Here is a 23,272-nt window from a genome sequence, read left to right on the forward strand (position 1 = left end):
ACCCTCGAAGTTCCTTTCAAGGTTACCTAACCTTATCTGTGTTTTATTCATGGCCTCCAGAAGTTGCCTCATCACGGCTATGGGTTCGTTAGTGTCCTTGGAAGCTTCTATGTTATTCCTAGAATTCTCCATGCTCTAAATGTTTTCTTGATCAAAGAGAATTAATATTTCTTATTAGATTCATTTCAGTTTTCACTTATTCATTACAAGAGTAATTTTTTTTTTTTTTTTTTTAACAAAATACAAAATCCAAATTTTAACTTTATTACTCAATCCAAAGTTTATTACATTCAAATTAGTTACAAAATTTCCTTGACTCTCATTTAGGAGTCGCTATCACTTCTTGTATTAGGTTCTTCTTGATCACTAAACTCTGAGAAAGGAACAAGTCTATAACCAGGGGTGGGTACATGATGTTTCACAGGTTCAACAAAGGTTATATCCTTCTCAGGTGGTTTCTCAAGCACAGGTTTAGTTTCAATTTTGAATTCCTTTAGAATGGATGCCTTGACTGCCACCTTGCTGGCAGCCGTCCATTTAGGTCTTTCTCTTCGAAGCCTCTCTAGAGCTTCAGCCATGGTTTCCGTGTCAGAGGGGAAAGAACAATAGGTATAGTCATGCTTTAACCAAAATTTCCAGAGTTGGGATATTGGGCTTTCTTCTAGGGTGTTCGTCGAATCCAAATCCTGTGAAACACGACAGCTAGGTTTAGTTTTCTATGTTTTAGGTGTCGAGTCCGAGGTTCAGTGGCAAACTTGGTAGCTTTGATACCATACATAACAATCAAAATTCTTAAATGGAATATTTCATTACCTTAAAACCATTCTATTGAAAAAGAATTGCATTTCAATCAAGTTCAACTAAAAATGAAATGGTTATAGACTAAATTAATTACTAGCTAACTACCATTTCAGTTCAAAGGAATATAACCAACAATTAAATATTATTTAATTCTAATGAAAGAGAGAGAGATTAAGAAATTACAAGCAACAAACTTCTTGAAGGAACATATGCATAGCTTGGTAACATGGGAGAGGGAGACCATCATCAAGGGCTTTTTCGCCCAACCACGGACATAAGTCCCCTGTACCTCTTCCTACTGGAAGGACTCGACCCTTTACAAGGATAGTAGACAAAAAAGATAGAACAAATGCCATAAGCCTCTGAATTTGGTGTTTAGAATCTACACTGACTAACTGGTCATACTCTATACGTATCCCCTAACTTGCATGGCACTTTGGCTAGTGGTGTATCTGACTCTTGTGAACTAACGGTTGCATGCTGACTGTTGCACCACCTTGGTCAAGGTTTCAAAACAAGCACTATTGTGTGCAGTCATTGTCCACCACCCTTACTCAACATAATGAAAGGAAGTGTTGCATGCTGGCAACATTCTTATGCGTCTAACTGACTGATGGTAAGTCATAGAAAAACTATACTTCAGGGTAGACATCAGTATAGTCCTACCTTAGGGATTTTAAATTAAGTTTTTAACTAAGCACAAGTTGCTGGTTTAACCAAGCTATATGAACCAGTTCAAACAGGTTCACATACGAGGTTCACATTCACAACAAAACCATGAAATTGCATAACAGAGCTATTTAATAGCATAAATCGGGCTTCCTTTCCTTCATTGACTAAAAAGTAATATATAAGATTCAAGGGTTGCTCACGATTCCCATATTTCCAAGGGAATAACTTTCGAAAGAAAAGACCAGACATTCAAAACATATTTATTTGCAATCATAGCACAAATCAATATTTCACATATTTCGTAGTACATAGAAATTGCATTAATCGGATCATCTTTCAGTTATACCATGAGGTGGTTACACTGCATGAGAATTTCGGAAAATATAACCACATAGTTCTATTCATAGCTTAACAAAATACCATGCATCAAACAAGCAGAATAGAATGCTCATCTACTCTTTCATTCATAATCGCTTTAATAACAAATCATTTTAACATCAATGTGCTAAGTATTTGATCCTTGATTCTTACAAGCATCAAATGAATACTATACGGATCGACAAACTCAATAGAGATGGAAATAAAAGAAGTAAACACTTGCTTGAGAATTGACGGAGCGGATCGATGGTGCCAACCGTGCTCAACAATATCGGCCAGAGACTGGACAGGGAATCAACAATGCTCCAAACTTGATAGTAACGATCTCAAAAACGACTTGGGAATAGTTGTCTTTCACACTGAATCACAAAACAAAGATCGACTCACAAAATAAAAAGATTATAGAGCACTTGCAAACCACAAGATAACTTTTTCAAAAATGAATCAACCACCTGTTTGGACGAAGACTATCTTGAGCACCACAGAAGGGTGACTATCGTCTAAGAAAGACGAGCCAAGAAACACCAACAATGTACAAGCCAATGAACTAACGTCCTTGGTGTTACCAACAAAAGACTTACGCCACAAAGATGATGACCTTCCCCCTAACGTGCTTGTTGGGTCATTTAATATTTGAAAAGGCCACCAAAATACTCGCATAAACATAAGCATACCGAATGTAAAATGGATATATTCATATTTATACACGTACGTCCATCTCATACATGTGTGCATATGAATATAATCGTCAACAAAATAATAATAATCAAGCACTCAAGAGAGGCAACAACGAATATATATATATTTACCAGGAGACTCGTCTCCTACCACTAGAGATGCATACCGGAGACGGAGATGTCTCCAGAAACTTCTTGACGCATAGGGTGCTTTTGATTGCTGTCTCCAAAGTCTCCCAACCAAAAATTGACGTCTCCTGCTAGAAAACTTAGGGCAAAATGCAATAAAAAGGCAAAAAAAAAAAGCAAATAAATAAGATAAGTTTGCAGCAAAGCAAAGTTGTAGGGAAAATGACTAATAAGGAAACTGTTTCATGGGAAGACAAAAATCCATGCAAAGTTATAGTGATCGGATCTATTGATAGTGTAGACTTTTTGAGAGGACTGATTTCTTCTCATTGTAATAGTCTAAAGAGAAATTGCCTTTACTATTTAGCTAACAATATTGAGTGTTCTCAACATCTATATTACCTTACTCTCACTAAACAATTTAGACTAGCTATTAAATTCTGGTCAATTTTAAATTGAATGTTAAACTTTACCAATGTTGTTGTTTTCAAAGTTCTTTGTCGTGATATCTTTTGGAAATTAATAAATTATATTTTAAAAAAATTGGCGTGCTAGTACCCCCGTCTCTTGGTAACCTTGATATATATATATATATGTATGTATGTATGTATGTATGTATGTATGTATGTACGTATGTATGTATGTATGTCATAGTTACTAGGAGACCCGTTTCCTACCCCTGGAGATGCGTATCGGAGACGTCTTCGGAAACTTCTTGACGCATGGGGTGCTTTTGGCTGCCATCTCCTGCTGTCTCCGAAGTCTCCCAACCAAAAATTGACGTCTCCTAATAGAAAACTTAGGACAAAATGCAATAAGAAGGCAAAAAAATAAAAATAAATAAATAAGATAAGCTTGTAGCAAAGCAAAGTTGTAGGGAAATGACTAATAAGGAAACCGTTTCACAGGAAGACAAAAATCCATGCAAAGTTATAGTGATTGGATCTATTGGCAGTGTAGACATTTTGAAAAGGACTAATTTCTTATCATTGTAATAGTCTAAAGAGAAATTGCCTTAACTATTTAGTTGACAATATTGAGTGTGCTCAACATATATATTACCTTACTCTAACTAAGCAATTCAGACTGGCTATGGTATTAGTAGTATAAGCAATTTTAATCTCAATTTATGTTCAATTTTAAAGTTAATGTTAAACTTTACCATTGTTCTTGTTTTCAAAGTTCTCTGTCATGATTTTTTTTGGAAATTATTAAATTATATTTTTAAAAAATTGGCATCTCCAAGTACCCCCGTGTCCTATTTTTGAAAATTAGTCGTACCAATACCGGTACCAGTCTCCAGAATCTCCAAGTACCCCCGTTTCTTGGTAACGTTGATATATATATATATTCAATCACAAGGAATATATATATATATATATATATGTATATTTATGTGTATATGTATAGATGTATATCCATTCACAAGGAATATATATATATATATATATACCTATATTCTCGAACATAACAAGGACACTAAACATCAAGAAATTGGTTCAAACCAAGGATACTAGATCGCTCAATGGTGCTAGGATGACAAGGTGACTCTAGGTCAACACCAACAAGAAGGGTGGAACTGACTTAACTCAACCAAGACTGTGATGCTCAAGGAATACGTCCGAATTCTCAGACTCGGAACCCAATGGCAATGTTCTTATCCAAAATCTGTGACCCTCTCCTTGATGATACTCTCCCTCCCTCTTGAGGGTGTGTTGACGTGTCTGAAATCACATTACTACGGTTTCATCCGGCCAACGCAGAATAGAATACTAAGAATCCTATCCTCCCTTGAAATAAGGAAATCCCTAGTGCTGTTTTTAATTGATCAATGGGGATTACCTGAATGTTTTGGTTGTCAGGTCTTGACTGCAGGAAAACTTAGTGGTTTGATGTGTTTTGCTGGAAACACAAAGGGGACTTAAGGTTAGACGAACGACTTTGAGTGAGTTCCCTAAAGTTTAACAGTCCTATATCGGTTGATTTCACTTGGATTGATATTATCTCAGCTTGACTGTGTAGTTTCTTCTTGATTAAAAAAAGGGGGAAAAAGGAAAGGGGAAAAGAGATAGAGAAAATCTGATTAATTTATTTAAGATAACATGTTCAAGAAAATAGACAGAAACCTCCAAAAAACCAGATTTAACATTATCAGCTAATAAAGCACAATGATGCAAAATCTAGTGCAATCGTCAAAGGGAACTAAATTTTCATGCTACTAAACATAAAATGCAGAATTTGACATTCATTCACTTGATGTTTAACAACCGAACTGAGCACTGAAATGGGTTCAGACTAACCATGCAGGGGGAGTGACAATCAGCCAGTCCTTAATGGTATGAACACCAAGGCTTCTATCAAATATTTATCCTAAAAATACTCCCTGAAAACAAAAGACATAAAAAAAAATTAAATGGTGAAGGAGACCATGCACTCACAAAGAAATGAAACAGCTTTAATTTCCATTAATCCTGCATAAATTTCGCCAAAGCTTCAGCAACAATCTTAGACTTCTTACCAAAAATAAGGGAAAACCAACCCCTTTAAATAGAGTTTCAGAATTTAGATGAATGGCCAAGATTTAAACAAAACAAGTGGCCCAGATTCATCCATACAACATAGTACCCATGCCCATAAATAGGAGGTAAATATGAACAACCACCCAAGGAGGAATAATAACTACCAACAACAGCTCAAAAAGTGCACATGTGCGGAGCTCAAAATTTACAGCTGACTTGGCAGTTATACATGAACTTTATGGCCAAAAGTGTCTTTTTAGATTTTTTAAAAGAATTATTCCCTTTATGAAGGCACTTTTTCTTTTTCTTCTACAGACCCCTTTTCTAGAAATTCATCCTCGGCATTCAAATATTCTTTCCAGAGGTCCCGACCTACCGCACGTTCTGCCCGAACATACTCTTGAAATCTGATGCACAGCTGGAACAACACCATGAACTGAGGCATAGGAGGATGACGTATCTTATATTGCATGCCCTCCAAATGACGATCTACATGCTTTAACCCATCCTTCCAGTCGGACCGATGAGCTTCAAAACACAAAATGTCCGAATATAATCCACTGGCAAACTCCAGGTCCTCCGTGGAGTAGGCGACCTTATCCATCCTCAATCTATCCTCCTAGTCCGACTGCACTTGGTCATCAGACAAACTATTTTTCCAGCCCAGAACCATTGATCGGAGGATCCTTCCACCAAGGTCCCTCATGTCCCTCAAAATTTCCTCGCATGTCTCTTGCTCTTTGTTAATGGTATCTTTTGTTTCGCTCTTCATGGTGATGGTCTAGTACCATTCTTTTAAAATGTTGATGTTATAGGGATCCAGGATGGCGGACAATGTAGGAATCTGCACTTGGGTCCAGAAAAGAGCCCTCATGAGGGGGAGAGTTGTAGCAACGACCTCATGAACCTTGAGGCATTCCCTCTTTACCTCGAACAATTTGACCAAAATGGTCTCTCAGTGGTGGGCCATTTCTTTTACATCTTCAATGATCATCTCTCCCCTTTCTTTAATGTCTCGAATCCATTCTTTGACAGCCTTGGCGGTATCTCGTACTCCTTCGAACTCTGTTGTAGCCCTTTGCGCGAATGCTGATGGGGGAACATGGGATTTGGGGGCATGATGCAATGGTCTCAACAAGTGATCAACGTACCCTTCGGCTTGCTCAGCACGAACTCGGTACATGTTTCTCTCGGCAGTTATCTCGTCGAGTTGCTTGAGCATGTTTTGCACTGAGTCCTTGAACTCCTCCCTTTCTTGTTCTTTGGTGGCTCGCCCTATCGGGACAGTTGTAATGCTATAATCGGCCAGCGCAATCTAATCTGCTGGCTTATCGACAGGCAGGGTAGCGATATGGATGGTGCGGTTCCTTTGCTCATCCTTGGTTATTCGGGAGTAGGTCTTAGGCTTTTTCTTCCCTTTGGATTTTGTTTCCCCTATGCGAGAGAAAATATCCTCCAAGTCGATAGGTGGCTTTGTGGCTGCCTTCTGCTATGCACGAGCAACTAACCAGTCTTGAGGTATGGTTTGCCCGGATGCTATGGTCAAATTCCCACTCTGCTCTTTAAAGGTTTCAGCTAGTTCATTGCATATCTGTAACTGATCTGTTATAGGAGGAGCTGAGGAAGTGTCCAGTCCATTGCTTACAGTTGAGTTCTCCCCTACCTCACTGAACAACTGTCGGGTATCCCCATGTGATGGTTGCTCCTCAGTTCTGTCAGGCTCGTGGGTCTCATCCGCCCTTCGTTCTCCTTTGACGGTGGTGTCATCTTTGACGGTACTATGCAGTTACAACTCATGCGGACTCCCCTGGGTGAGTTCATGTACATCAGCCCCTTGATTGGACGAAATTTCTCCTTCCTCAACTTGGTTTTCAGGTTCCCCAGAATCAATGATTGTCACCTCTATATTTAGCTCGTCTTGTGCCGGAGGATTATTAGTCTCGAATGCATCAACATCGCTTTGGGAGGGCGGAGCAGGTATATAATCAAGTTCAACTACATCGTCATCAGAATTGGGGTCCTTTGATGATGAAGTGACCTCTGGTCTTCTAATAGGGATCTTCTCCCTTCTAGTCCTTTTAGACGTCCGAGTCCCTCTGCTAGCTTTGGCTTTCTTCCTTTTTTCGGGCCTCTCAACCTCTTCCTTTGGTGCACTTGAGGTTCCCTCATCTTCCGAGGACTAAGAATCAAGACTACCCATCATATGGTAGGTGAATTGAACTCCTTCATGAGTTACTCGCTCAATCTGTTGGTGTAGCCAATGATCGGTGTACCTTCTTGGGGCTGCCATAACTGCCTCAAAATCAGTAATTGGATCCTGTGACCAATCGAGGCCCGACAAGAGATGTCTTACTGCCTCAAACTCTTGAACCTGTAAGCAATTTCTAGAATCTGTTACCTGATCAGGGACCTGACGATATTCATAAAGTCGCATTTGCTGCACACTTAACCTTGAATATTCACGCAGTTGGACCTCATAGTCATCAGAACAATTCTTCCAATAGTCTTCAATTGATTCCTTTGCTCTGTAGCGCCTGTCGTAGGCTCTCTTTGCCAAATTGTCATGATCAAAACATTTCCTTGGGAAATGTTCCTGTAGGCCATAAGAGGCTAACTCAGCAAGTGACTCATCGGCATGAGTTGCATTCTTTAAATGTACATCAAGGTTACCCACAATCATAGGGAAGGTGAATCCGGATTGGTTCTTGTCTCTGAGTAAACTGCTCGCCGGACGTGCTTGCCTTGCAACTTCCAGAAGAATTATTTTGTCGGTTGGATAGTGTGGAAGTCGGAAAGGAGCTCCCTCAAAGCCGGCTATCCGGATATAGGAGAACCTAGGGAACTGAATAAACCAGGCGCCGTACCTTTGTACCAAAATGGTAGCCTTCTCTGAGAGCCTTATGTGTAATCCTCCCTGCATTAGCCTGACTAGGCGCATTGTGAAGGCGTCATTGACACGCTCATACTGACCAATAGTATAAGCATGGTTGTTCTTTTCGCTTTGAGCTATGTCATGATAGTGTAGTTGAGGATAGCAATCGTACACCTTTACTTGATTGGGCCCGTTCCCGATTTCACCCTTCTTGATCAACCCTGGCAGTGGCTGGTGTCGGGTGAACAGATAAACTAGGTAAGAGGTCATGGTGAAGTGCTTTTTCTCTTCAAGTTCGACCAACTGGGTATGGATATTGTCACTGATGATCTGGGCCCAGTCGAACTTGGATTTCCTGGCGAAGACCTGCTCTGTAAAATAGAACATCCACTCTTCAAAAAGGTTAGATTGAGGGAGTCCCATAACTCGGTTGAGCAAGGTGACCATATCCCCATGCTCATTGTGAAAGTCACTTCTGGGGGTCTTTTTCCCAATCCTAATACTCGGAGGCCCTCTCTCCTTATACCATTCCTCGTTTATCAATGTCCTGCATTTAGCAGGGTTCATGTCATATGCAACTTGTGCTTCGTCTATGGTTGTCGCAATGGGGTTATCCGGGAAGGGGATGTCGAATGCGTCGCCAATGGCCTCAGGTGTGAAGTCAGCTAGGACCATATTCTCAAGAACCACTAATCTGGTATCTGGCTGATAATGCCAGGCAGCCTCAACTACTAGCTCATAATTCTGCACTGATGGAGGAAATCCTGCTGCCTAGGCGATACCACTTTCCATCATCCGCCTAGGCTTGCCATAGGCGTTAGGGGAGAATACCCGGTCTCTGAAGTCCTGAATGTCAATGTGGCCCAAGTCAGTATCGCCTACGTTTTACCATATGCTTTGGACCTTTGACTCCCTTGGCCCTCCTCTCTGGTACTAGTATTTCATCTTCTCGCCCTTGCGAGGGATGTCTGATTTAGAAGCTCGAGATGTTTCGGCTGCACCAGGTGTATTTGAGGATTCTAAAGCAGATTTAGGCATCTATCCTGCACAACTGGACGCGGATTACGAGATGAGATGAAGGAAACAAAACAGGCTAGTTAAAAGGGATACGTTAGTGCATAAGGATCAACGGAAAACCAAAATTTGAAGAAAGCATGATACTTCAGAAAAAGAACTTGATTAATTTGGACATGAAATACGATTAAGCTCTTTGATTAAAAATTTACTATTCAACTGCAGTTCAAGGACTTAGGTGTTTAATGATCGCTAAATTTGCACTTAGTCTTTAAGATCAGTTTCAAAAATGAATGAGGTTCAAAATTCCCTAAGTCTGAAATTTACCTCACGATTTTCACGCGGAATGGTGGGGTTTTGCGATTTTGAAGTTTCTAAATGCTTTGACACTTTCTTGTTTGATGCCAAAGTTGGGGGAGTTTCGTGATACTGCGAACCTTAAATGCTTGGACACTTTGTCTTGTCCGCCGAATTTTGGGCGTTTGGGCTTCTACGATTTTGAAATTCTTCCCTAATGTGCCTTGCGATCTTCACGCGGAATGGTAGGGTTTCTGGCCTCTTTGCAAGGTTTTACTCTTTTTCACATTCAACCTCCTATGCAGAAGTTCGGCGTTTATGACCTTATGCAAACCCTTTATACTTCGCGATTTTCTTTATGCCGAAGTTCGGCGTAATATACCATTTTGCAAACTTTTTACTTATTCCGCGCTTTATCGCCGAGGCTCGGGGAAATATGGAGCTTTGCAAAGTTTTGACATTTTGACATTCTGTGCTTTTATGCCAAAGTTTGGCGATTTAGGGAGCTTTTTCAAACTTTACAAATTCCGCGCTTTACCTTTTAGCATTTTTATTGCCGAATTTCGGGGGTTTTAGGAGCTTTGCAAATAGTTTCGCGTTTTACGCTTTATTGTCGAACTTCGGCGATTTTGTCTTCTTTGCAAACTTTTGATATTTTAACCTTTTGTGTTTCATGCCGAAGTTCGGCGTTTATGGAGCTTTGTAAACTTTTATCTCTTTTGCATACATATCCCTTTTGGCGAAAATCGGGGGTTTGGTCCCTTTTGTAAAGTTCAACTTTTTTTTTTTTCATTTAACTCCCTTTTGGCGAAAATCGGCATTTCAATGTCTTTTGCAGGCTTTTAACTCTTTCTTCACATTTAGGCAATTTTGCAAGCTTTTATCTCTCACTTAACTTGGGCGATTACTTCAGTTAAAGTGATTTTTTGAAAAGTTTTCGACTTGAGCGATAAACTCACCTTGCAGATTCCCAGGCTTATGCTTATGACAACATTGTCCTTTGGACTGATTATGGGCACTCAAAAAAAAGACGCGAGACACCTTGTGCAGAACTCAACAGGGCGAAGGCCAAAAACCAAAAAGAGGGGGACCCTTTCAGCGACAAGGAGCGTGTGCAATGCACAATAGGGTGTTGCAATTGCTGCAAACACTTGGTCACAAGAAAATTTTGCTAGCCACATCTTAATTGTATTGTTGAATTTCATAGAATACAGATACAAAAAACTCATCAATCATTTCCTATTCGATAAGAATTTCATTCATAGAAGAATAAAAGAAATCTCTTTTATTAGCTTAAACATAGCATAATAAGCATTTTCCAAAACCAAGAAAGAGAGATGTAACAGTATACTTGATCCTACCTCGTTTAAAACTCTTAATAAGTGTATCTTTGATTGTAAGCTTCAATATCTAGTTTTGTGTGCCCCATCATTTGGGTTTAAAAACCCTTATAGCAGCTTTACAAACTATCACCTGGCACAAGGGAGAAATATGAGACGATTGTTGCTTAGCTTAGCAAGAAACAATCTATAAGAACACCTATAAAGATATAGCGAACAACATTCTTCTCATTAGAAAAATCAAAGAGAAAGGCTGGAGTTGCTTAAATAGGAGAAATAAACTAATGGTAACCATTTTCCAAATTCAAAAGCTTTGGATATATTTAAAATGTTTCTTTTTTAAGTAGGATTTTATATGCCAAATTCAAAACATTTATTTATTAATGAGGCATTTTATATGCGAAAATGCTGTCTAGTTATGAAGATATTTGCTGATTTATATATTCTTGCAGTGTTAGGACCTTAGTATTGGATTATTCCTTGCTTGGTTAGAATTACTATATTTAAATTGCCAATAGCATTGCCATTTATTAATCTTCAAAAATCCTTTTTTATTAACTTTTTTAATCACAAAAAAATGTATTCACTACAAACAAAGGTTTTATATGATAAGTAAACAATTTATATCCTGCCAAAAGACACCTGATTATATTCTACTTTGTCATTGCTGTAGAGATGTAACTTATTACAACTTTAGTTGCTATAAAGATAAATTTTAATTCATACTTATGTAATTAGGATTGTAAACCGTCTTATCAATGCAAATATTCTATATAAATATTTGATGAGATGAAAATTCTTATTCATCGATGATTGGAGAAGATCCAAGATAATAATATAGAATGGTAATTTTTTCTTTTCTATTCATCCCATTCTATTAAAACTAACATTATGATTAGTTGACAGGTTTTTGGAGCATAATTCATTTTCAGGAAGGATTCCTGATGCTTTTTACGAGCATCCACATTTGAAGGAAATGTAATCGTCTCTTCCCTTTTCCCAACTATCTCTTGCTCAATTTATGACACCCATAGACTGCAAAATGGTTTCTTTTCCAATTGAATTTCTGACACAATCTTTTTTTTTTGTGTATTAAGTATTTTATAATATATATGAAGGATCATAGGTACTGTTTGGATTATGCAAGTAGTGAATATTCATCATGTTGAATATATGAAATGTGTTTGTATGCAGCTCTAGATTAAGGTCTCCATATTTCAGTATGTTGGATGCCAAAATATGATGTACAGGACTAATATTTTAAACCACAATTGTGTTATATATCCAGGTATATCAAAGGAAATCGGTTTCACTCAGGTGCCACACCAATTGGTGTTCATAGAACAATGGAGGTGTCTGACACAGAACTTCTTTTCTAGGTGTTTGTACTTCTCACAATTTTTCCATTAATGTGTACCATGATATTTTCTTTTTTATTTGGGAAGTATTTGAATTAAAGTATTTGCTTCTGTATTTATTTTCTCTGTTGTCTTCTAGGTGAGCGGAAATAACAATACAAATTGCACTCCATCTGACATTGGGTTTGAATCCCAGCCTGAATTGACACAAGCTGGCACAGCATCCAGAACCCTTATGGTAGGCTCTGAAACAAAATTTACTCAGCACACTATACAACTTGCTGTCCACAAAACCCATAATGACACTAGCAATACTTAGCATGAGGACAGTCTGGTCTCTCTGTCAGATTCCTCTTCAGATACTTGATACCTGATGTTCACTTATTAAACACTTTAGATCCCTAGATCCATGTTATCTTTGCACTTTTCCATCTCCACAATGAATTCATAGATTTTTGGAACTGCCTTTCTCAAGAACATGACATATCATGGACCTGATTTTACTTTAAATTATTGCAAGAAACCCATCTATTGAAAGTGATTAGTTTGCAAGAAACCAAAGGTATGGGTTTCTTCTGCTAGTTCTCCCTATGATGTACCTGGCCAACCTGCTGTCATTGTCCCCACTCTACTGCCATTCTCTATTGTTTTATGATTATCGACTTGTACCATCAAGAGTGCTATTTTGACGCTGTGCACCATTAAAGTAGTAGATTGCAAAGACCTTCAAACAGAGTTCATCAAATATGGTATGGATTCCCTTGCCTTCTACAAAACCTTTTAATGAGGTGATTTGTTTAGGTCAGAGTTCCTAGACTCGCCAGGACCCGGCGAGTCCTAAGCAGAGTAACCCTAGGCGAGTCCTAGGGGCTTGGACTCGGACTCGGACTCGTCCAAGTTTTGGTCGAGTCCAGGGACTCACAGACTCGGCTCGAACCCGACGAGTTTTTATTCCTGGACTCGGCTAGACTCAAAAAACTGATTTTTTTTAAATCTAAAAAAATGACAAAAGCAAACATTTTTTGATGTTTTTCTCTAAAAAAATTGGGTTTTTCTCACATCTAACACCTTGTGTGGATCATTGAGGCTATGGATCATGTCTTTAATGACGAGGACCCTGATTAGGTCAACCAAGCAAATAGAGAGTCTGAGGTTGTAGCCATGGTAGAGGAGGTTAGAGCATGAGGAGACACAGGCACAACTGATGTTGGTGAGGGTGGCATGGAGTCACGGACAGAGACTATGGTTGTTGAATCATCCAAGACCTACCTTAGACACCTTCGTATGAGGGATGCAAGCTACGTGAGCCAGAGACTTATTGTTTTGATATTTGTGTCGAACATTTGATGTCATGAATTTTATATTCCATGAGTTTTGTATACATTTGACAATATTTATATATCTAAATTTGCTATTTCCTTCAACTACAATTTGCTTTTATGTTTACGTGATTGATGTATCTTGTGTATGTGATCAAATTAGCTTCAATTTGATGATGTTATTGTGTATTTAAGGTTTATTTAATAAAGGGTGCATGAAATGAATTTTAAATCCTTAAAAATCTCTAAATTTCTTGGGTTTTTCACTTTGTCGAGTCCTGGTCGAGTTTTTTTGCTGAGTCTAGAGTCCTGAGTCGAGTCACCCTTGCTGACTCTGCGCCAAGTTTGAGTCTCGTTTCTATGGTTTAGGTTTTCCTCAATCCCAGTTTCAGTACATAATTCATCCTATTCATAAATCCAAAGAACTCTTGAATCATAGCAACTATAGAACCTTAATGATTGGGCATATGTTTGCCAAACTTTATGACATGGTGCTGAGCATGCAACTTTCATAGCACTTGGAGAGAGATAATCTCAGAGTTTGTGGATAGGCTATCATTAAGAGAGACTACCAAACTATTGACCACATCTTTAACACTTTGGGTTATTCTTGAGGAGGCTCATCATTGATCTTCCAAAGTTTTTTTTGTTTTATACGCTTAAAGGCCTTTGACTTGGTTTTGAAACACTTGCTTTTCTAAAATTTGCATAGTGTCACCATTCCAAATTCTCTCATCACTGAAACATAAGTATTTATAAGACAATTATTTGTAGTTTTGTACTACTCATGGTCTTTCTAACTTCGTTAAGAGTACCATTGGGGTCAAGCAGGGATATCTTTTCTCATTGACTCTCTTCAACATTTACATTCATGAGTTTTAGAAGTTTTTTCAGTAGTATATTGACATTGATGATGGTTGTCTTTTACATGGTGGATATAGCCATACTACTTTTTGTCGACAATGTTCTTCTCTCTCATTCTATTGAAGGCCTACAACAACAACTTGATGCACTTGCTCATTTTTTGTAAACACCAACAAAGTGGTTAAGAAACCAATACAAATTGTCATGTGCGGGAACAAAACCTACAATGAGCAAGGGTTGATGAATATTGGAAGGATAGGGTACAAATTTCAAATGATATCTTTGTCTAGGCATAGACAGGAGGGATCATCAATGCCATCCACAGTCACTAGAAAAGGACTAATACATAAACTAGTAATGCTCATCAAGGAATGTTGAGGATTGGCGGATAGGCAATGTAGTTAAGGAAGAAGAAAAGCACTTGTCTTTTACATAGTCAAAGGCTAATGTTCCCATAACTAGCTAGGAGGGGTTTTGTCTTTGAAACTGGTAATTCCAAGAGGGATTTCATCCTCAAAAAATATGAACTCAAGTTTTTTCTTAGAGAAAATGAAAATAAAAAATAACTCAGTATCCTATTTTCTCAAGACCTTACCTCCTTTTATAACCTTTATAGAGCTATTTTAGGAAAAAAGTGTTTTTTGCTTTTTATTTCTTTTTTGAAAAAAGCATTTTCCCTTCATAAAATAAAATATCTTTTTTGAAGAACAATTAATGAAATATCACTTTTCATTTTCCTTTTCAATGTCATTTTTTAATAATAACCTTTAAGTCACTTGTACCCCTTGCTTAGTGCAAACACTTTATGACGTAGGCTACCATTCTCTAAAATAAATAAATAAATAAATAAATAAATAAATAAATAAATAAATAAATAAATAAAATAAAATTTCCTTTTTAATATTAGTCACCTTAACACAACTAAAACTATTTATTTAATCACTTTTATCCAACCATCCCAAGGTCTTAGGAAAGTTGGTGCTATCATTGGATGTTGGAATTCTCCAAGAAGTGTTGAATGCTTCCTAAAAGTTGGATTTGCACTTGGAAAATACCATTGTATTGATCTCGACTCTTAGAACATTCAGCTATTGTTAGAGAGCTGTTTTGATAAAGCTGATGTTCTCCAAGAATCTTGGAATTTCCCAAGAATGTTGGAATGGACTGAAAAAGGGACATTACAATGATCACTATCTCTGAAAAAGGGACATTACAATGATCATTATCAATGCTTCTAGTGATGCCATATCAAATCCTACATGATTTTCTTGTAAATCACAAGTCACTATTTAATCGAATAGTAGGCAGTTGTCCATTTAAATTGACTGTACAGTCATTTTTGCTAATAAAAAATAAATAATATAACAGTCGCAAGAGTTCTATGAGAATAGATCTCTACTTCACAATATATATTGGGATGCACTTTGGCATGGTATTACAGTACATGTATTAATAAAAGTTTTTTGTTAAGATAAACCAAATCAATCCTTTATCATATCTATTCATGTTCTTTAGAAAACTAATCCACACATCACAATTATCAGTGAGTAGTACTCTATATCTATTAGGAAACCAAATACAACATACTTCAGCGACAGTAAACATCTGAAAATATGTAATGCATTTTGAGTGGATGGTACACAAATCCTATACCACATGAGCACACACTCTCTAGTACTACATATTTTCAGTCAATTGTTGCAATTGTAATCGATGATCATTTATCTCATACTATGTGATCATCTTCCTCTTGTAACAACATTTGGGCCATTCACTTTCACAAATCTAGTTCTCATACCTGTAATTCTTTTGCGCCAAGACACAATAAATATTTTCACAATAGCTATAAGAATGTTGTGATGGATTATTTATGTAATCTAATAGAGTGGGTTACTATTGTGACCTTTTCACACATCGCCCCATTGCAAACAAGGACCCCCTCTTTCCTGCTTTTTGCATTGTGTTAGTTTAGGGTTTTGGCAGTCAAGTGACAATTTTGAGCTCTTCAATGCCCGAGTCTCAAGTTTTGAGGTGATCACGCCTAAGGTGCTATTAGGGTTTTGAATTTTGAGTAGGATCAAGCGTTTAAAATGTTAGATTGTTAGAGTGATCCTAAAATTTTGTCTAAGTTTGGATTTTGAGCGTCAGTGAGCTTAAATGAGTCTAAGTCGGTGATATTTTTGTGCCTGAGCATTAAGAGATCCTTTAGGGGTTGTTTTTTCACTCCTAGGGGGATAATTAAGCCAAATAAAATCATCTAAGTCCTGATGGGAAACATTAAATCAAGGTCTAAAAATGAGTTTTCCCGGTGAAGGATGCCCTTTTCTTGAGTTTTAAGGTATAAATGGACTTTTTCCCAATGAGTCATGATTTTCCCCACTCATTTTCTTGATGAGGGGCATTTTTCCCCAAGTATCCTAATAATTGTCTTGATGGACCACGTTTTTCCACCAGGAGGCCTAAAATTTGTCTCTGTGTTGGAAATTTTCCTGATGAAGGTCGAATTTCCTCGGGAATGAAGTATGAAGTTTATGCGGATGAAATTAATTTTCCTGATGAAGGTCGTTTTTCCCCAAGTCAGTTTGTGAGCAAATTTAATGGAATTAAGTGCATGTATTTGTCCTGATAGGGATCAATTTTCCCCAAAAGGGAATTTAATGAGGAAAATGTGTGGATTGGGCATCTAGATAGCCCACATTTTTCCCCAGGATGGATTTTCAAGATTTAATGAATGAAATGAAGTGATTTTTTGCATCTAGATGGAGGTCGTTTTTCCCCAAATGACACTTGTGATGAGTTATGTGGAAATTTAATGAGGATTTTTATCTAGACATGGGATGTTTTTCCGAGCTGGCCCAAATTTGAAAAATGAAGATGAATTTGATGACAAGTATGTTTAAATTTAATTGTTTTTGCCTTAACAACAATTATTTAGTGATCAACAACAGTTATTCAATGCCGGGAAACAATTAGTTAATGATTAAAATATTTTCCGAAGGCAAATCGATTTTCCCAGGCAAGTATAAAAAGGCAAGTTTTATAACACATTGCTTGTGTGGTGAAGTTTTGAGGTGAAAACTAGCTTAAAGAGGCCCAACCAGCAATATAATAATATTATATCTTGCTGATGTGACTGATTGAAGACATTGTTGGAGGCTGATTGGTGTTCCCAGTTGGGTGATTTTTGCCCCCGTGTCATTTTTTGACACCATTGTTGAATAAAGTTGCAGATTTGAGGGCGTCAATTATGCCTTGGCACCACCATTGGAGGAAAGACTACAGCGATTTTTGTTGCTGATTGGGCCACATTTTGGGCAATTTTATTTGTGGCGCAATAGCTGGGAAGGCCACGATTTTGGTGTGGCTGGAAACTTCAGAATTTTGGAGCAATTTGAGAGTGTCTTGCTTGGCTTCATCATTGGGAACCATGGCGATTTTTTATCTGAGTGTAGCTGGGTGAATTCGGGCACCATTCTTGGCCACCATTGCTGGTCATTGGCTGGAACTTCATATTTTCGGACCTGATTTTCATTTTCTAGCCATCCTACACTAAGGCGATTTTGTCCAGACATCAGATTTGGGGACTTTTGGGGCATATTGTGGGGACACCATTGCTGGTGTAGGTCTGAAACACCATTACCAGCAGTGTCTTGAGACTAAAATTTCATTTCCAGCAGCATATTTATGCCCAGTTTGGTCATTTTGACCTTGGAGAGGTAAAATATATCAAATGCAAACCTTTCACATGGCTGCAACTATTTCAAAACACTGATTCATATTAGTTGCAGGTTGTCTTCAGACTTGTTGGTAGCCATTATTGGACCTTGGAAGGTGTATTCAGACTTTGGAATTGAAAATCAGACTTCCCTACACCTCTTTCCAAGTGTTTGCAGACTAGTGGTATACTCTTTTGACCCCATTTTGACATTTTTCTGAGTATACCAGCTTGTCTTCAGACTTAAGTTTACATGACTAGACCTTATAAAGTCTGAAAATTAAGGTTTTATGAGGGTTTTGTATCCTATTTTATCAAATTCTCATTCTATTTTCAGAATTTGTGATGAATCTTGTTGAAATTCCTGATTTTTGATCCTAAATTTGTCTAAATCATTTAAAAATCAGAACTTATGTAATTCTGAAAATAAATTACTTTAGTGTTTTTCCATGATATTGACTTCGAGTTTCATACAGGTGCCATGTCTAAGGCCGGGATCACTGTGAGGAAGGAGCAATTGAGGATACTGCAAGAAGGTTTCTATCTGGATTCACAGTTGTCATCCCTATGGAAGAAAATTACGGATACGAATATGGAATTCTTGGACATGGAGCGGATGCAGCAAAGGATGTTCGGAATGAAGAATCAACTTCCCTCCACACTTTACTCCAATATCATGAAGAGTGGCATATACTAGGCGGTTGGCTTTCCTCAATCCATACAATGCATTGAGTTTATTGTGGAGTGTGCAAAGCATTATGAACCGATGACCCGAATGATTAGATTAGCTAAAGGGGCCGTGCTTGCATACCTTGCTGAATATGTGATCGTGGAAGTGTTTGGGATCCCCAGGAGTACGAATATGCGAGAGAAAACCAAGGATGAATATGAAGCCAAATTCTTGAAGAGGGTGGATGCATGTATAACAGTTGTAAATAAAGAGTGGATAATTGAGCCTAGGCCTCACCATTCTAAGGTTCTGTTGATGTGTTTTTTATGCACATGCGAACACAAAATAAAATACCTAAAGGTACCTTATCCTCTCTTGAATAAAGCTTCCCCGACTGCTGAAGATCTTGCCAAAGGATCAATCGAAGCAATTCCAAGGTTCTGTTATGTAGGTTATCTACGTGTGGATAAGCTCTTTGCGGTACGATGTGATTTTGTTGGAATCACACAGGGGACTTACTTTCGACGACCTAAACGTCTGATTTGGTTTGGATACTACTGGATCGTGGAATTTCATCGGCCCTTGATTTTGAAAAAAGGAAAAAGGATAAGGGTTGGAATGGGATCTATTTCTAACACTAAGAACGTAAGAGCAATGAATGACCTTCGATGAAATTCTAACTAAGTCTTGCTTTGACATCCTAGGATCATCTCCACAAGATTAGTGCGATCTTCTGAGGAAAGCTTTATGATGTTTAGATCACCGCTACAAGCATGGACACCGTTAGGTTGATGCATATCAATGAAGAAGCGATAATTGAAGTTAAGCTTAAGCTGAATGATTCCAGTTGACTACGCAAGGCAAGTCTGCAATCAACAAACCGCTAGTAGTATGGATATACGAATTTCACCGTTGATTATACAAATTTATTCCATTCACCTAATAACATGAAATCAAATTTGAGAAGCATAGAGACCATGCAAATTGTTGAATCGACCCATAGAATTCACCATTTCTTCAATGAAGTTTACAAGTCTTTTGCAACAATATCTTGGCAACAATATTTGGCTTCTCTTTCTACTCTACTCTAACTATTTCCTACTCTCTAACTATTAACTATTATTTACAAATGAGGAGCCAGGGCTTTATATAGAGAACCCTTTACAAATAGACGACTCTGATTGACTTAGAACCAATGGCTAGGATTACAAGATAGAAACCCTAATTAGGGTTTGTTACAACAAACTTCCTTAGCCAATGAGATAATTACATTCAATGAGTGTGGACCAATAGGAAGCAGGGGTAGGTACACCAAAGTTTGTGCCGCCTCCGATAAATTAGGTACATTGAATCTGGTCCTGCTGAGGTGGACCAATCCGACCGGAGGAATGATGGCTGGAATGTCACCTTGTCTGACATCTATGTCTTGGTTGATCCTCCTTTGTCCTTGATGTGATGAATGGTATACTTCCTTGACTCCCATGTGCTTGATGAGGCTTCCTTATTGTCAAGTCTTCTTTCTCGAGTAGCATATCTCGCCTTGAAGTGCTAGCAAAGCCTTTCTTTGTCATCTTGTGGTTCCTTAGTGTGGCGAAGTGAAGGTTTTGGAGATAGCTGGAAACTCCTTGAACGCATGTAGTTTTCCAAGGCTTCAAAACACCTTGAGTCCTCCTCCATGCCTTTGAAGTGTCCTTGATAATGATGGACTGGAATAGGTCGTCCTTGCCCAGGCTTGATCTTCTTTTATCTGCAAAATAAACCAAAGGATGATTAAGCACATATGACATTCATTTCAACATAGCATTTTCCACCTTAAATCATTAATGAGGAGACATCAAAATGGAATTTCGTTCAATATCCTCTCTAGGGATAGGCCCTTTTAGATTTTCGCTCTGGACCCTTTGGAAGGGTCAGGAGCGAATTTTGACAAAGTTGCTCAATCAGACCTCATTTTCAACATTACTTCACCAAGATCAAGTCATTCACCTCCAAAATTGCCAAGGAATAGGTTTTGCTCAAGGACCTAGGCAAAATATTAGACCACCTAGGAATTTCGCTCTGGACCCTTTGGAAGGGTCAGGAGCGAAATGTGCATTCTTGGCTCAAATTCTTGTCACTTTGTGACCATACTTGCTCAGATACATGTCTAAGGATGCCCTCAATCTCAACCAACGCCAAGTTTGATGCAAAATTGGAGCAAAATGGAGATTTTTAAGGATTTCGCTCTGGACCCTTTGGAAGGGTCAGGAGTGAAATTTGCATTTTAGGACAAATTCTATCATGTCTCTACCCCAAAATGCCTTCCAAGGCAAGCATAAGCTATCCTTCTCTTCACCAAAGCTTAGGAATCCACAACTTGACCTTCATCATGAGCAAATGAGGTGAAATTGAGAATTTCGCTCTGGACCCTTTGGAAGGGTCAGGAGTGAAATTTTTGACTTGCTTGTTTTCCTTCACCAAGGTCTATCCTTTTCATTCTCTATACTTGGACTTGTTGTGACCTAATCACACATCACCCCATCCCAGATAGGAAACCCCCCTAGCTTTTAGGCCCTTTTGGTCGTTTGGCCTTGGTTTTTGTGTGTGTGTTGGTAGCAGTCTCTTCAATCTCTTCGCTTTGCGGATGTTCGGAGGTCAGTTAGAGTTAGTCTACTTCTCTGTCGAGCGATTTCTATGAAGTCTAGGGCCCGTTTTGTCATTTTTCTAGGGTTTTTCCTTTTGTCCTAGATTTTATGGGTTGCTGTTAGGGTTTAGGGAAAACTAAGCATACGACTGGAATCAGGACCCTTTAGGGGACCTCCTGACAAAATTTGAGCCCAAACGGAGCAACTTTCTATTTTTAGAAAGTCACTATTTTTTAGGGATTTTTTCGAGTCTCGGATTGTTGACATTTTGTCAAAAATTAAACTTACTATTTTTAGTAAGTTTCTATTTATAGTAAGTCATTATTGCACCCTGTTCGGGGATCTAACGCTGACACCTGGAAAGTTTCTATTTTTGGAAAGTTATTACTGGCAGGGTCAGTCATCCAAGGCAACAAGGATTAGGCATTCACAGACATTTCTAATTCTGGAAAGTCAGACAGCAGACAGAGATAGCCAAAAATGGGTCAAGTGTTGGAAATCCATGCCTAAAATGGAAGGCCCAGGAAAACTTCAAGAGCATGGGAGGTCAAAATATTCCAAGTCTGGGAGTCATTCACAGAAGGAAAATTTCGTCAGTCCATGGATATGTTGAAAATGCGCCCAAGGCTGGGCTAGGGCGCTGAATTGAGAAAGCCATTCACAAGTGGAAAATTCCACTAGTCCATGGACATGTTAAAATGCGCCCAAGTCTGGGCTGGGGCGCTAAAACCTAAAATGCATTCACAAGTGGAAAATTCCACCAGTCCATGGACATGTTGAAAATGCGCCCAAGTCTGGTCTGGGGCGCCAAAATCAAGAAGCCATTCATAGAAGGAAAATTCCACCAGTCCATGGACATGTTAAAAATGTGCCCAAGTCTGGGCTGGGGCGCCAAAACCTAAAATGCATTCACAAGTGGGAAATTCCACCAGTCCATGGACATGTTGAAAATGCGCCCAAGTCTGGGCTGGGGTGCCAAAACCAAGAAGCCATTCACAGAAGGAAAATTCCGTTAGTCCATGGACATGTTAAAATTGCACCCAAGTCTAGGCTGGGGTGCCAAAACCTAAAATGCATTCACAGAAGGAAAATTCCATGTGTCCATGGAAATGTTAAAATTGCGCCCAAGTCTGGGCTGGGGCACTGAATTCAAGGAAGCATTCACAGGAGGAAAATCCATGAATCCTTGGCGTGGTGAAAATTTCACCCAAGCTAAAAAATTGAAATTTTGCCTAAGGCACAAAATCCAAGGAGTCAAGGAGAAATAAAAGGCAAAATTCCCCTCGGGTGAATTTTCGATTATGCTATTTTTAGATGCCTTGTCTCGACCAATTGTGGAAAGTTTTTATAGATTTGGAATCGGGATAAAATTCCCCATCCAATGAACTTGACTCCTAAATTTTAGGAAGATCCCTAAAAAATAGGGATATTGAAAAAGTCATGAAAATTCCTTCAAAGGCAGGAGATGACAAGTTGGAGTAGAATCGAGCAAATCCTGAGAAAGATCCTTCAGAATTGGAAAGAATAAAATCAACAAGTTGGCAGGAGGAATCTTCCAAGTATGACGCATGACTGGGAGCATTTAAGGAAAGTCCTAAATTTGAACTCGTTCGCATGGGAAGTTACTTTTGCATGGCATAGTGATTGAGGAAAGTATGACGCGTCATGAATGCAGTTACTAATTAATGTCTCGTATGAATTCTATATAAGTTGAGAATGGCATTTCATTTTTCACGTGTAAGATTCAGGAAAGAAGGAGTGGAGTGAAGAATATTCATACTTAGTCTCTATTTTCATCATTTCGAAGTACTCCCAAGATGGCAGAACCTAGCAAGGCAGCTACTATCTCCAGGCAGGCGTTGATCAAAGCAGACATGAAGGGTTTTCTCCCTCATTCTCAGTTGAATTCAAGATGGGAAGAAATTAGTGATACTAACCTTGGCACATTCAACTGGGCTGCATTCAAGATACGAATGTTCGGAACAGGACGACACAATCCATCCCCGACAGCTGTCAAAATTGT

General features: G+C 38.5%; 1 protein-coding gene across 5 annotated transcripts in view; it reads left to right on the plus strand.

Moving 5' to 3' along the window:
• Positions 1–23,272, plus strand: part of LOC131047909 (probable leucine-rich repeat receptor-like protein kinase At1g35710) — a 193,253-nt gene that overhangs the window by 138,664 nt on the left and 31,317 nt on the right. For 4 of the 5 annotated variants that reach the window (XM_057981724.2, XM_057981725.2, XM_057981726.2 and 1 more), the window contains 2 exons: positions 11,606–11,677; positions 11,988–12,078. In XM_057981724.2, the coding sequence (XP_057837707.2) occupies positions 11,606–11,677; positions 11,988–12,078 (163 nt within the window). Of the gene's footprint in view, positions 1–11,605; positions 11,678–11,987; positions 12,079–12,196; positions 12,296–23,272 lie in introns of all 5 variants that reach the window. The other variant, XR_009106307.2, reaches the window with a different exon arrangement.

This window comes from Cryptomeria japonica, chromosome 3, assembly GCF_030272615.1.
Source record: "Cryptomeria japonica chromosome 3, Sugi_1.0, whole genome shotgun sequence".
Classification (NCBI taxonomy): Eukaryota; Viridiplantae; Streptophyta; class Pinopsida; order Cupressales; family Cupressaceae; genus Cryptomeria; species Cryptomeria japonica.